This window comes from Pan troglodytes, chromosome 1, assembly GCF_028858775.2.
Source record: "Pan troglodytes isolate AG18354 chromosome 1, NHGRI_mPanTro3-v2.0_pri, whole genome shotgun sequence".
NCBI lineage: Eukaryota > Metazoa > Chordata > Mammalia > Primates > Hominidae > Pan > Pan troglodytes.
In genome coordinates this window covers 107,500,575-107,516,273 of record NC_072398.2, presented here as the reverse complement: position 1 = coordinate 107,516,273, position 15,699 = coordinate 107,500,575, and the positions used below count along the sequence as shown (strand labels likewise).

At 43.9% G+C, this 15,699-nt stretch overlaps 1 protein-coding gene across 6 annotated transcripts in view; it reads right to left on the bottom strand.

Moving 5' to 3' along the window:
• Positions 1-15,699, bottom strand: part of CHD1L (chromodomain helicase DNA binding protein 1 like) — a 125,578-nt gene that overhangs the window by 45,174 nt on the left and 64,705 nt on the right. For 2 of the 6 annotated variants that reach the window (XR_010158630.1, XM_001158033.6), the window contains exon 1: positions 7,833-8,025. The exons of 1 other annotated variant lie outside the window; for it this stretch is intronic. Coding sequence is in view for 1 of the 5 variants with exons in the window: in XM_001158033.6 (XP_001158033.4) it covers positions 7,833-7,959 (127 nt within the window). In the remaining 4 variants the exon portion in view is untranslated. Of the gene's footprint in view, positions 1-7,832; positions 8,026-15,699 lie in introns of those variants that run through there. 3 more of the 6 variants (XM_009427637.5, XM_063814823.1, XM_063814824.1) reach the window with 3 other exon arrangements.

The following is a 15,699-nucleotide window of genomic DNA, read 5'->3' as shown; positions in this document are numbered from 1 at the left end:
CCAGCCAGGATGGTATAAGAGAAGGCCAAGTAGGGAGCTGGGATTTTTATCCCCACCAACCAATAACGAGGCCCTACCCCTTAGCTTTCCCCTGCAGGATCAGTAGAGACTCAGGAGGGAGCCACAACTCCCACCCTCACCCAGCAGGATGGAGGAGCCCCTTCCCAATCCCCAGATGTGGACAGAGGCTGAAGGGGGAGCCTGGACTTCTATCCCCACCTGGCACTAACAAGGCAGCAGACCCTCTTCCCCTGCCAGAGCAGCATCAGACAAAGACAGTCAAACAGGAGGTTTAAACATGATTTTAAAAAAATGCCTGGCTCCAATTCTTATAAAAATCATTCATTATATCAAGAACTGGGAAGATTTCAAACTGAACGAAAAAAGACAATCAATAGGTGCCAACACCCAGATGACACAGACGGTAGAATTATCTGACAAAGACCTTAAAGCAGTAATGATAAAATGCTTCAACAAGTAGTTATGAATGCACTTGAACAACTGAAAAAAACAGGAAACCTCAGGTAAGAAACAGAAATTTCAGCAAAGAAATAAAAGATATAAAGACCAAAGGGAAATTTTAAAAACTGAAAAATAATATAACCAAAATAAAAGGCTACTGATGCTGTTGATGGGATCAACAGCAGAATGGAAGGAAGTGAGGAAAGAATCAGTGAACTCTACAGAATAGAAGTTATAGAGAGATTACAATCAGAAGAGAGAGAAAGCAGACTGAAAACAAATGACCCTCCGGGACCTTCAGGACTACCACAAAAGATCTAACATTTGTTCAATGTTGTCCAATAAAAACAGGTGAAGGAGGATAGGGCTGAAAAAGTACTTAAATAAATAATAGCTGAAAACTTCCCAAATCTGGCTAAAGAGCTACAGTTTCAAGAAACTGAGTAAACCGCAAACATAACAAAACATTGCCGGGCGCGGTGACTCATGCCTGTAATCCCAGCACTTTGGGAGGCCGAGGCAGGCGGATCACGAGGTCAAGAGATTGAGACCATCCTGGCCAACATGGTGAAACCCCATCTCTACTAAAAATACAAAAATTAGCTGGGCGTGGTGGCGGGTGCCTGTGGTCCCAGCTACTCGGGAGGCTGAGGCACGAAAATTGCTTGAACCCAGGAGGCGGAGGTTGCAGTGAGCTGAGATAGCGCCACTGCACTCCAGCCTGGCGACAGAGAGAGACTCTATCTCAAAAAAAAAAAAAAAAAAAAAAAAAAAAAAAAAAAAAATACACACCAAGATATGTAATTATTAAAATGCTGAAAACAAAAGACAAAGAAAATATCTTAAATGCAGCCAGAAAAAAAACAAACCACACCTTACTTAAAGAGGAAAAACTATTCAAATGCAAGCAGATTTCTTGTCAGAAATCTTAAAGGCCAGAAAGAAATGCCACAACATGTTTCAAATATCGAAAGAAAAGAACTGTCAATCCAGACTCCTGTAATCAAGAAAAATGGTATTCAGGAATGAAGAGGAAATTCTCAGATGAAGGAAAACAAAGAGAATTTATCATCAACAAACCTACCCTCAAAGAATGGCTAAAGGAAGCCCTTGGAAAAAAAGGAAATGATAAAAGATGGAACCTTGGAACATCAAGGTGAGAATGCAGCATTCAAAAACATGTGTAAATACAATACGTTTTCCTTTTCTTGAGTTTTTAAAATTATGTTTGACCGCTGAAGCAAAGATTATAACAGTGTCTGATGTGGTTCTAAAGGAAATATTTAAGACAATTATAAACAAAAAGTAAAGCTATAAATATAAAGGGAAGATAGATATATAGGGAAGTAATGTTTATATAAAGGGAAGTAATGTTTCCATACTTTACTCAAATAAGTAAAATGACATATCAGTAGTCTGTGATTTTATACACACACACACGTACATTTACATACAATACCCGTAACGACCACTAAAAAGCTACACAAAGAGATAAACTAAAAAACACTGTAAATAAACAAAAATAAAATTCTAAAAAATGTTCAAATAATTCACAGGAAGGCAAGAAAAAGAAACAGAGATAAACTAAAAACAATAAAAATAAGATGGCAGAGTTAAGCTCAAACATAGTAATAATTACTTGAAATATAAATGGTGTAAGTATACCAATTAAAAGACAAAGACTTGGCTGGGCACAGTGGCTCACACCTGTAATCCCAGCACTTTGGGAGGCTGAGGCGGGAGGATCTCCTGAGGTAGGGAGTTCAAGACCAGCCTGACCAACATGGAGAAACCCCGTCTCTATTAAAAATACAAAATTAGCCAGGTATGGTGGCTCATGCCTGTAATCCCAGCTACTCAGGAAGCTGAGGTGGGAGAATCACTTGAACCTGGGAGGCAGGCGGTTGCGGTGAGCTGAGATCGTGCCATTGCACTCCAGCCTGGGCAACAAGAGCGAAACTCCGTCTCAAAGAAAAAAAATAAATAAATAAGACTTCCAGAGTGGATTTTAAACATAACCCAATTATAAATTGTCTACAAGAAATTCAACCCAAAAATAATTAAATAAGTGAAAAGTAAAAGGAAGAAGTGGTAGACAAAATAGTGGCCCTCACAAAGATGTCCAAGCCCTGATCCTGGCATCAGTGAGTATGTGACCTTATATGGCAAAAGGCATTCTGAACTGAATCAAGGTTAAGGGGCTTGAGATGGAAGAGTACCCTGAATTATCCAGGTGGGCCTGGATAACGCAATGGACATACAATCTAATCACATGCATCATTCGGAGAAACTTTAACAGCTGTGGTTAGAGAGGAAGCTGGCTAGAGAAGGATCAAAGAGATGCAATGTTTCTGGCTTTGAAGTTGGAGGAAAGGGGCCAGGAGTCAAGTGATGTGGGCAGCCTCTGGATGCTGGGAAATATATTCTCCCCTAGAGCCTCCAGAAAGGAATGCAGCTCTGCTGATACCCAAAGACAGGAGAATACACATTGTTTTCAAGTGCCATGGACCATACAAGATATTCAGGGCCTGTCTTAGTCCATTTAGTGTTGCTATGGAATACTCGAGGTTGGATAATTTAAAAATAAAAAGAGGTTTATTTGGCTCATGGTTCTACAGATTGTACAAGAAGCATGGCACCAACATCTGCTTCAGGTGAGGGCTTCAGACTGTTTCCACTAATGGCGGAAGGGGAAGTGGGGGTGGCATGTACAGAGATCACATGGTGAGAGAGGAAGAAAGGCGTGGGGGATGCCAGGCTCTTTTTAACAACCAGCTTTCTGGAAGCTAGTAAGTAAGAAGTCAGTCACTCTCTCTGCTCCCTGCTCAGGGAGAGCATTAATCTATTCAGGAAGGATTTGCCCCCATGACCTAAACACCTCTCATTAGGCCCCACCTCCAACACTGGGGATCAAATTTCAACATGATATTTGGTGGGGACAGATAATCCATATCCAAACTAAAGCAGGGCCAGAAAACCCCAACACATTTAAAAGAACTGAAATTGTACAGAGTATGTTCTCTGACCACAATGTAATAAAATTAGAATTCATGGACAGAAACATTAGAGGCAAATCTCTCAACACTTGGAAACTAGACAACACACTTCTTTCTAAACAGTCCATCAAAAGAGGAAGTCTCCAGGGAAATAAATACACTGAACTAAATAAAAATGAAAATACAACATATCAAAATTTGTGCAACAAAAATTAACTCAAAGTAGATCATGGACTTAAATAAGAAGCTGTAAAACTTTTAGGAAAAAACTCTTTAGGATCTGGGAATAGCCAATGAGTTCTTATATTTGACACCAAACAACAAGAAAACTATCCATAAGAGAAAAAATTGATAAACTGATAAATTTTAGCCAAAATTTAAAACTTTTGTAAGACATATATCTGAGAAAATATTAGTATCTAGAGTATATAAAGACTAGAGTATGTCAAAACTCAACAGTGAAAAAACAACAACAAAGGATCCTATTTTAAAATGGGCAAAAGACAGAAAAAGACATTTTATCAAAGAGGTTACATATTTCATTAGCCAATAGGGAAATTCATATCTAAGCCACAATGAGATAGCATTTCACATACATTAGAATAGTCAATATAAAAAAGTAGCAATATCAAATGCTGGCAAGGATGCAAAGAATCCAAACTCAGTCATACATTGCTGGTGGGAATGTAAAATAGTACAGCTACTCTGGAAACAGTTTGGCAGTTTCTTTAAAAACTAAACATGCAACTACCATATGACCCACTCACAGCACTCCTAGGCATTTATTACAGAGAAATGAAGATTTATTTTCATACAAAATCTGTATACAAATGTTTACAATATCTTTCTTTTCTTTTTTGGCAATAGCCACAAACTATAAACAACTCAGATATCCTTCAGTGGGTGAGTGGTGAAACAAACTGTGGTATACTGTGCTGTGGAGTACTACTACTCAGCAATAAAAAGAAACTACTGATACATGCAACGACCTGGATGAATCTCCAGAGAATTACTCTGAGTGAAAAAAAGCCAGTCCCCAAAGGCTACATATTGTATGATTTTACTCACGTATCATTTTCAAAGTGACAAAATTATAGAAATGGAGAACAGATTAGTGGTTGCCAGGGGTTAAGGAATTGGTGAGGTAGAAGGGAGGTGAGTGTAGCTATCAAAGTGCAAGTTGAGGGATCCTTGTGGAGATGGAAAATGTTCTGGATCTTGACTGTACCAATGTCAATATCCTGTTGTGATAGTGTACCATCATTGCACGTGTACACAATGTGATAATGTACCACATTGCAAGATATGACCACGAGGGGAAACTGGGTAAAGGTTACATGGGATCTTTCTGTATTATTTCTTAAAACTGGTGACTCATGCCTGTAGTCCCAGCTACTCAGAAGGCTGAGGTGGGAGGATCACTGAAGCCCAGGTCGAGGCTGCAATGGGCCACTGCACTCCAGCCTGGGCAACAGAGTGAGACCCTATCTCAAAAAAAAAAAAAAAGTTGAATTTTCAAAAATAATATGTAATTATATCCACAAAGATAACAATACTTAACACTTAGGAGTCAACAGCAAAAACCAGAAATTACCCTTGGTAGGTTAGGCAGAAAGGAATGTAATACAGGGAATTAGATCACCACAAAATTGTCGAAAGGCCTGGAGGAGTAACATCTAGGCTGATCTTCTGGGTACAACTGCTAAATCAAGCACCACAGTATGGACACACCAAGGAAGTATCTACCTCCACGACCTGGAAGCCAGGAACCAACCAGGAGGCCACGGTACTGTCAGCCCCAGGGACCTATCAACGCAGCCACAATCCATGATAACAAAATGAATGCTCTGTACCCTCCCAGAGACCCATGAGGTAGTAGCTAAGTGGGAAGCGGAAAATCCAAACCCCTCTGTGTCCTTCCCCTCACTTTCCCCTTCCAAATCTCCCAGTCACGTGCCTGGCTAAAGCCAAGTCACGTTTACAACCAAACTAGAGTGGGGTCTGGGAAAGGTAGTCTTTAGCTTTTTAACCTCCAGATGTAGATTCTTTTGCCCTTCTGTCAGGGAGATGACAAGTAGTGAAAAAGCAAGCAAAACATCAAGAAGTAATAGGTCTGCATATTCCAGAAACAAAAAGGTCCTAAGGTAACTTCATGATCCAAAGATGAATATCCAAATGTCCATCAATATTGGTAACCAAATAAACATTAAATTAAACAATACGATAGCATATTAACTTCTCAAATTAGAAAATACCAGTGTTGCTGAGAGTACAGAGAAATAAGCAAAAATTTTGCATACTCTTTATTCTAGAAATGGTACCTTTCAGGAATTAAACGTCCATAGCTATAATAAATATTTGGTTACAAGGATATTTATGTTACTTACAATAGCAAAAAAAAAGAACCTAAATACCAAGAAGAGGGACTGTCTAAACTATGGTACATCCATATACTGAAAAACTGTAACCATTAAGAATGATGTTGAAGAAGACTGAATGATAAGGAAAAAAAGTTATGATTTCCCAAAAAAATGTACATGAAACTCCATTTTTCACCTTCCCGCTCCACCAGAAAGTAAAGGAAATTATACAGGATAGAGAACATGTTAACAGTAAGGAGATTATGGAGATTAACATTTATTTTCTTTATGCATAGGCGATTTCCCTGAATGTTTTACTGAAAATACGTACTACTTCTGTAACCAAACGAAAAAAAAAGTAGTAAGAATTTTTTGAACCAACTCATGAAGAATAGTTTCTCATAACACTAGTTTATTCTGGTAAACAGAAATAGAAATTACAAGTTATAATATTCAGTAGCCATTCCTTTGACTCTGCTTTTCTATTTTCCTTCTCCACTACCAATTTATCCAAGTTGCCACATTTGCCTACTTAATTCTGAATTTACTCACTCCATTCCATCCACTCAAACTTGCAACCTCTTGTCTCCTCATTTTCACTAAAACACTTGCCCATATGTATGTTTCTCCTGGCATATTATCCACAGCTAAGTATCAACTGGCACACTTTTCTGAGCCCTCTCTCACACAAGTTCTTAAAGAACCATTCCCAACACTTGCAAGGAAATAGGCAAACCCACAAACATAAACTTTCGTTAAGATAAAGTCAAACATAAAAAGACCAGTCTACAAGCTCATATTTAAAACTGGATACATACTCCTTACAGCCACACATTCTTACAGACTCAGGGAATCAAGGAGAGAGGTCTTTCTCTTTCACGTCAGCGTCCTCTCCATTCAACTTCATCTTTCAGTCTTCTAAGCTGAACACAGAATTGCACCTTTTGTTTCATTCCTAGAATGACAAACCTTACTCTTTCGTGGTATTGAGCACTTCAATAAATTAGTTTATAGTTTTAAATGCACTCTCACTAGTCTAAAACTCTAGGTAGGAAGGGTCCCTATTTGTTTTGCTCATCTTTGTAGCCAATGCCTAAGAATACGCTCCCAGTAGCATTCAATAAGTAATGAATAAACGACTGTATTATTACTGATGCATGATTCTCTCAACACAGTCAAAGCACACACTACGTTCCCAACTTGTAAGTAAGGAAAACGAGGCTGGGGCGGTTCAGCGGCGAGTCAGCGCAGACCCAGGAGGAGAGCGGGGTCTCGGAGCTGCAGGAAGTACGGTCAGCCATGCAGCGGCAGGGCTGGGGGGCATGCAAGGTTCGCGCTTTGCAGACTCTCCGTAAGGGCTAGGGTCAATAAATCGAGTTACGTGCGGTGGTGAGCGGACAAGCTAAGTTGGCATATAGTACGTGGTTCAGTCAGTATTTATGAATGACTCAAGACACAAAAATAGCTTCACAAACAGTGCTTTGCTTGAGTTTGTCCGCTCACTACCGCACGTAACTCGATCCGGAGAATTAATCAGTGGCGAATTCTCCAATAACTGCGCGCGCACAGTAAACGGATAAGCTGAAGCTGGGAGATGAGTTGATCGTTTTACAGAAGCAACCAATAAACTCCCCAGGCCGGGACCCAAACCCACCGGAACAGCAACTGGAAACCTACATCCTTGGTGCACCAGGCCGTCCAACTCTTCAGCGGAGGCCTGCAGGTGGCGCTGATCTCACCACGTTTCCCCTCCACAGGCCGGGGGCCAGGCCTGGCTACCGGGCCCGCGACCTCATTCATCTGGCGTCCGCCGGCCCCGCGCGCCGCGCAGGCGGGGGCCGTGGCCACCAAGCCCGGGCGCAGTTTCTCTCCGCCCACGGCAGGAGCGAAGGAAGGCCCTGGCGCGGGCGGGTAAACTGCCCACCGGGCGGCCCACCCGCTGCGCCCCCGGCCCGCAAGAGGCAGTCCCAATAGGTTGGCCCGCCTGGCCGAAGTCCGCCCGGAGCCCGCTCACCTGTCAGCCCCCACTGCCGTAAGTCCTGCTCCTGCACCCGCGCCGCCTCGGCTCGGCCCTCAGTATGAAGCCGCAGTAAGAAGCCAGGCGCTTGGCCCCCGCGGCTAGCAGCGCCCGCGCGCTCCATCTGGCCGGTAGAGGCCCCGCCCCGCGCGGCCAAGCGCGCGCCTCCCTCCCAAGTTCCCAACGCGCGGGGGCGGGCGACGGCGCGCTGGGGCCCACCTACGAGCGAGGCGCCGCCAGAGGGCGCGTCCTGCCGAGATATCCGGAGCGGAGCTGGTGCAGTCACCCTTCCGGACAGGCAGTTCTTGCAGTGCGGAGCGTGGAAGGGCTGCCCAGTTCTCACCAGTCGTGCTTCTGAAGCGCTAGGCGTCTGATCACGCACAGGACGTCTGATTGCCTGAACTGCCCGTCAAGGAGGTGGCATGTGTTCATCATTCATTTATTATTTAATCAACATCGACTATCATGTGTCAGACACTCCGCTGGGCCCTAGGGGTTCTAGAAGTAAGACTTGTTCCGTGCCCTCCAGTGATTCACGATAAGATCAAACTGTCCTTGTTCGGTTTACCTAGTGATAAATTGATTTAGTCCCTGAAATCCCTTTCTTACTGCCTGTGACCTGTAGGCCAAAATTGGGAACCTCTGAATAGTAGTAAATTAAAATCACCAAAGACGTCATTGTGGCAGTGGGTATCTCAAGTGCATTATGGGGAGCAGATTGAGGCAATGTGTTCAGTTAGGGGTCACCGTGACTCAGCATCAGCTTTGAGTGGATTTATGATGTAGTATACCACTAATATAAATATGATAATAACAAAATAGCTGCATTTATTGATGAAGTTCTGGGTGGTGTCCTAAGGGCTTTAAGTATATTTTCTTATTTAACCTTCACAATAACCAATAATTAGGTGTTATAATTGTCCCCACATTGTAAATGAAGATATTGGGACTTGTAATGGTAATTGGCAGTACTGGAACAGGAACGATATTATTCTCTGGCTAATGTCATTAGAATAGTATTCTCATTTAGGTTAATCTTGGTGCTTCTTCAGTAAACTCATGTTAAATTTGCACCCTCCATTCTCATCTTCCTCTAAAATAAAAGGGGGAAATTTGTTCTGAGCCAGAAAAGGGATGACTTCAGATTGGTTTATTCATAAAAACTCAAGCAAAGCACTGTTTTATGAAGCTATTTTTGTGTCTTGAGTCATTCATAAATACTGACTTTCATGCGCGTCCGTGTGAAGAGACCACCAAACAGGCTTTGTGTGAGCAATAAAGCTGTTTATTTCACCTGGGTGCAGGTGGACTGAGTCGGAAAAGAGTCAGCGAAGGGAGATAGGGGTGGGGTCATTTTATAAGATTTGGGTAGGTAAAGGAAAATTACAGTCAAAGGGGGTTTGTTCTGTGGCGGGCAGGAGTGGGGGGTCACAAGGTGCTCAGTGGGGGAGCTTTTTGAGCCAGGATGAACCAGGAAAAGGACTTTCACAAGGTAATGTCATCACTTAAGGCAAAGACGGGCCATTTAAACTTCTTTTGTGGTGGAATGTCATCAGTTAAGGCAGGAACCAGCCATCTGGATGTGTACGTGCAGGTCACAGGGGATATGATGGCTTAGCTTGGGCTCAGAGGCCTGACACTGACTGAATCACATACTGTGTGCCAAGCACTCTATGGTACTGAAGATAGAGGCCACTTATCTCCTGGATCTTATATTTTAAAAGGAGGAGACAAGCAATAAATAAAAATCAGGTAGTGAAGGGGTGGCCTGCCCCTCCACACTTGTGGGTATTTCTCGTCGGGTGGAATGAGAGACTTAAGAAAAAAAAAGAGACACAGAGACAAAGTATAGAGAAAGAAAAGTGGGCCCAGGGAACCGGCGCTCAGCATACAGAGGACCTGCGCTGGCACCAGCCTCAGTTCCCTTAGTATTTATTGATCATTATCGGGCATTTCTCAGAGAGTGGGATGTGGCAGGACAATAGGGTAATAGTGGAGAGACGGTCAGCAGGAAAACATGTGAACAAATGTCTCTGCATCATAAACAAGGTAAAGAAAAAAGTCCTGTGCTTTTGATGTGCATATACATAAACATCTCAATGCCTTAAAGAGCAGTATTGCTGCCCACATGTCCCACCTCCAGGCCTAAGGTGGTTTTCTCCTATCTCAGTAAATGGAATATACAATCGGGTTTTACACCGAGACATTCCATTGCCCAGGGATGAGCAGGAGACAGATGCCTTCCTCTTATCTCAACTGCAAAGAGGCCTTCCTTTCTCTTTTACTAATCCTCCTCAGCACAGACCCTTTATGGGTGTCAGGCTGGGGGACGGTCAGGTCTTTCCCTTCCCACAAGGCCATATTTCAAGCTATCACATGGGGAGAAACCTTGGACAATACCTGGCTTTCCTAGGCAGAGGTCCCTGCGGCCTTCCGCAGTGTATTGTGTCTCTGGGTACTTGAGATTAGGGAGTGGTGATGACTCTTAACAAGCATGCTGCCTTCAAGCATTTGTTTAACAAAGCACATCCTGCACAGCCCTGAATCCATTTAACCTTGAGTGCACACAGCACATGTTTCAGGGAGCACAGGGTTGGGGGTAGGGTTACAGATTAACAGCATCTCAAGGCGGAAGAATTTTTCTTAGTACAAACCAAAATGGAGTCTCTTATTTCTACTTCTTTCTACACAGACACAGTAGCAGTCTGAGCTCTCTTTCTTTTCCCCACAAGGTAGGATTAATGCTAAGACAAAAGTAAAACAGAGTCGCATAATGGGGCAATAGTAATTTTGTACAGCAGCTTTCCTGCTTGGGTGTTTTCTCAAAACAAACCTGAAGAGAGATTTATATCCTTTGGTGGCTTCTCCAGAGGGACCTCTGTCCTATGTGGCTGCTCATGAGTGGTTTTTGCATCTTGGTCTCCATGTTTGACTTATTTCCTCTCCTCTAGATTCTACCAGTAGACTTATCTGCTAAAGCAGCCATATCAAGCACTTGCCACTTAAATATAAGCCTGTTTATTATTTTTAACTTAAAGTACATTTGTTGTAACAGAATACCAGATGATAGAGTCCTAGCTATAAGCCAGGTAGACTGTTGGTATACTAAGTCTGGTACCTAAAATACAGCTAAGAAAGGTAGCTGAGAGACTCCAGGTCTGCCAGTGAGGTGACACATAGAAAAGTTTTGCTCTGAATACTGTATGAAGAGATCTGTAGATGATCAGGATGGAAGGAAGGAGGCAGTTTGGAAACTATTGCAGTAGTCTGGGCAAGAGTTGATAGTTTTGGGGCCAGCATGGTGATAGTGGAGTGGTGAGTAGTGGTCTGCTACTAGATCTATTGAAAAGATAGAGCCTATAGGATTCACTGATTGAGCATCTGGGAGAAATGAAAAAGCAAAGGTTGGGTTCAGGGATGTGGCCCGAGCAACTGGTGGGATGTGTTGGATTTGTACAAACAGTGCTGGGCACATAGTGTTGTACTTGAGCGAGTTAGAGAGAACGCCACACTTTGAGACGAATTAAGAGTCTGTTTATTTAGCCAGCGGCTGAGAGATGGCTAACGCTCAAAGTTCTCTTGGCCCTGAAGAAGGGGCTAGATTTTCTTTTATACTTTGGTTTAGAAAGGGGAGGGGGGGTCTAGTTAAAACAATTTTCCAGAAGTAAAGTAGGCAGAAAGTTAAAAGGATAAATGATTACAGGAAAGTAAACAGTTCTAGGTGCAGGGGCTTTAAGACTATTACAAACTGATAGACGCGGGGCTTTGGGCGTTATCAATTGGACGAATTCCTGGGAACTGCGGATATAGCTCGCCACAGTATTTTATCAGTTAATTGAATTCTTGGATGTTCTGGGAGTCAGCTTGCACAAGTTATGTCTTTGAGGAAGGGGCTGCCAGTGAAAGAGCCAAGATGAAGTCTGTCTGGCTCTCTTAGCTAAGGGAGAGTCAATTCAGGTGGAAACAAGGCTAGGTGATTAAAGGAAAGGGAGAATCTAAAAACAGGGTTAGTAAAAACAAGGTTAGGCATTACAATAGTATGCCCTCAATAAATATTGTTGAATGTTTGAATGAGGTGCCTGTGGAACAATTTTAAAATCTAGGGCATATGATTGTTATAACTTTGAAGTACAGAGAGTGCATTTCACAGATGGGCAAACCAAGGCACAGAAAGTTTAGGAAGCTGGTCCAGTGTTTTCTGTGAGTCGTAATTAACTCCCAGAATAAAATTTAGCCTCAACTCATTTTTCATTCATTGTTCAGGTTATACAATCATGCTGTTTTTGTTAATTGTTTTATTCCTCCACAGAAAGGATATGTCCTTTGGCAACAGCAACTCCATAAGATTAATGCTAACCAACTAACACTGTCAGTGGGACTTAGCATGTGCAGACATTATCAAAACAAGCATGGATTAAGCACATATTAAGAAACAAATTATGTTTCCTGTTTGTTGTATCCTTGCTCTGTTAGGTAACATCAGGGCACCAGTTAGAAGCACCTAGTGAGTCAGATACGGAAATTGGATAAAAGCTGTGACCAAAGTAAACATTTATTCAGACCTCTTGAGTAAATGAACTTGGAACTTTGAGCTTAGGTTAGAATTAGGTCCGTGCCCATGGGTGGAAGGTTTTTATGCTGGGATGAAAAACACTTAACTTGGGTTTTCTTTCTTGCAAGAAATGAAAAACTGTATTTTGACTTTTGATGCCAGTATACCTCTTTGTCATGAAATAACATGTAATAAATTTAGAACCCAGAAAGCCAGGGAAAATATACCACAGTATAGAAGTATAGAAAAAAAGTAAGTTGGTTTCACAGGACTCTTGCCCAGTCACCTCAGAGAATTGCCACTCCCTTTTACTATCAAAGGTAAGGTTGTAAAATAGGAATATTATCAAGTAAATCTTTGAGAACATAGTTTAGAAATTGTAGGCATCAAAATTTGCCCACGGTCTTTTTGCTTGAAAGGACAGTGTTTTCCTTTTTAACTGGATGCCTTTTGACTGTCATGCCATGCCATCACATTGGTCACCCAGAATTTCATTCTTTATGTTCTCCAACCAGCAGTGTAACGTTTATGCAATCTGCCCAGCTAGTCCCTGAAGGCTTTTGAGTTTGCCAAACTGGAAATTTAACTTTTGTGACATGTTGATGGCAGTGACGGCCTATCTAGAGCAGCTGCTGTCATGATGCCACTTGCAATGGGGGTGGCACACCAGGGCTGCCAGCTCCATGGAGCTGGGGGAACCAGGAACAGGTGGAGGCCCTGCCTCCTTCTGAGTTGGCAGGGCAGGAGCTTCCTGCTCCCCAGGTGCAGCTGTGGCTGCCCAGCTGCAGCTGCAGACCTGGGCATCCCTGTGCTCTTTGGGGCTAAAAGCAGGCAGGAGCCCTACCCTCTCAGGCACAGCTGCAACTGCCTGAGTCATGTCCACCAACTGGGCCTCCCTGTGCTCTTGGGTTCCTGGAGCAGGCAGGAGCCCCACCCTCCTGGGTGCAGCTGTAGCTGCTCAAACCACAGCTGCAGACCTGGGCATCTCTGCACTCTTGGGGGCCCTGTAAGGCCCCCCACCCCGTTCCTGCAGGCTAAGAAGTGTCTCCTCCCATTGCCTGGCCTCTTTCTGCTCCCAGCACCCACTCCATTCCCAGAGCAAGGTTGGAGCTGAGGCTGGGTGCTATTGCAGCTTGGCCGGGTGTGCGCCCACTCCAGGCAGCACTGACACATGGCTTTGGCCCCCTCAGGACTTTGGGTGCCAGCATGGGAGGGAGGCCAAGGGGGTGCTGGGGGCAGCTCAGCCTCTGTGCTTGCCTGCAGGTGCCCCTTTGCACAAACAGTTTGGGTGCTGTGAATGGCAGCAGGAGGCAGACTCCTGGGTGGAAGGGAGCAGGTCACCGGTGAAGACCTACCCTCAAGCTGGGGAGGGCCTGAAGCCTGGAGGCTGGGCTGCTGGTCCCAAAAACCAGAGTGAGAACTTGTGTTTTATCTGGGTGCCTATGGACCAGTTGGTGCACACTTCCTCTCCTCTGAAGCCTGTAAAAGCCCCAGACTCAGCCAGACTTGAGACAGTGGGATAGCCAGACTTGAGACAGTGGGATAACCAGCCGCAGAGAGGAGCTACCCACCCCAGGGTCTACTCGCTGCTAAGAGCTGAGTTGACAATGATGACCTGACAGCTGTGGAGAGGAGCTGCTTACTCCAGGGTCTCCTCTCTGTGAGAGCTAAGCAGACATTGGGACAATCAACTGCAGAGAGGAGCTACCCACTCCAGGGTCTCCTCTCTGCTGAGAACTGAACACTCAATGGGACAACCTGCCTGTGGAGAGGAACTACCCAATGTGGGTCTCCTCTGAGCTGTTCTGTCACTCAATAAAGTTCCTCTTCACCTTGCTTACCCTCCATTTGTCAACTTACATCATTCTACTTGGACGCAGTACAAGAACTCAGGACCCGCCAAATGGTGGAGCTAAAAGAGTTGTAACACAAACAGGGCTGAAACATGCCCATTGCTTGCCACATTGTGGGCAACAAGAAGGAGAGAAGAGAGAAGGAGAGAGGAGCTGCAGCCCTTTGGGAAGCCCAGACCTAGGAGCTCACTGAGCCAGGGCTGTGACACCCTCTTTGGGGCTCTTTAGCTCTTGGCATCTCCAAGCTTCCAGGCACCACTGCATTCTCCAGTGCCAGCCATGAAATCTGCTTGTGGCACCCCTGGTCCAGCTGGAGCCTCACAGGGAGTCAGTGCCCATACTGGCACCTGGAGCTGCCTGCCTTGCCGCAGCTGGCATGCCTGGCTGTGCATAGTGGCTGGACCTCATATTTGCTCACACACCCCTCTCTGCTCTGCATCTGGCTGGCCCTTGGCTGGCATGGGATCCAGGCTGGTAGCATGAGCCATGTGCAGCCTGCCAGGCTGAATGGACCAAACAAGCCCAACAGGCTCGAGCAAAACTTGTGCAAAAGCACCAATGGCCACAGAGGTTTCTGTCTCACAAAGCAACACCCCAAGAATCCCATGACAATATTTCCATGTAGGGGACAGGTTGTCTCAATAATATACCATAGGAAGCCAAAATGTTTCTCATGATTCACCCTACTCTAAAATATTTTTAGGCAATGTAAAATTATGACCCTAAGAACTCTCTATGACCTTCTTCTTCCTCTGATTGACAAGAATCCAAAGCCATTTTTTTACCCTAACCCTACAAAGCCTGGGTTTTAGTTTTGAAAAATGAGCATACCTATTCTGGGTTCTGTTGCACATGTATCTATCCCTGAGGCACAGTTATAACTTTGATGCAAGGGGGTTCCCCACCTCTATCCCCTCAAATTGCTCAAAAATGGCATGTCTAATTAGTCTTCGTAATTAGAGGGTTTTAACAATCAGAGTGCTTCTGAAAGGCCCATAATGCATAGTGAATTATGAGGATAATAGTAGCTATCCTATAATGCTGTTGTAAAAATTAAATGAAAATTTTTTCACAAGAAACTAAATACAAATTTGAATGTCCAAGGTATTACGAAGGACCAAAAATCTTCACTTGGGAATGAGCCTGGGGATCACTCAAGTATCCACATCTCATCAGTGGAGAATTAAGAAATTGGAAGTTATCCCTCATTATTGAGGTTCCATGGTAATCTCATTTGCTTGGGGTGTCTACAGGCATAGTGTTTTCCCCATATGTGTGGCCCACAGATATGGGTCATAAAACAGAAATACACACACACACACACACACACAGTGTGGGATATCTACTCCATGGTGGGCTCTAACCAGCTTTGATAGATTGTATTACTGTTCCTAACTATCCACTTTCTCCCCATAAGATGGTTATACATTTATGCCCTTAGTCATGTGACTTGCAGTGC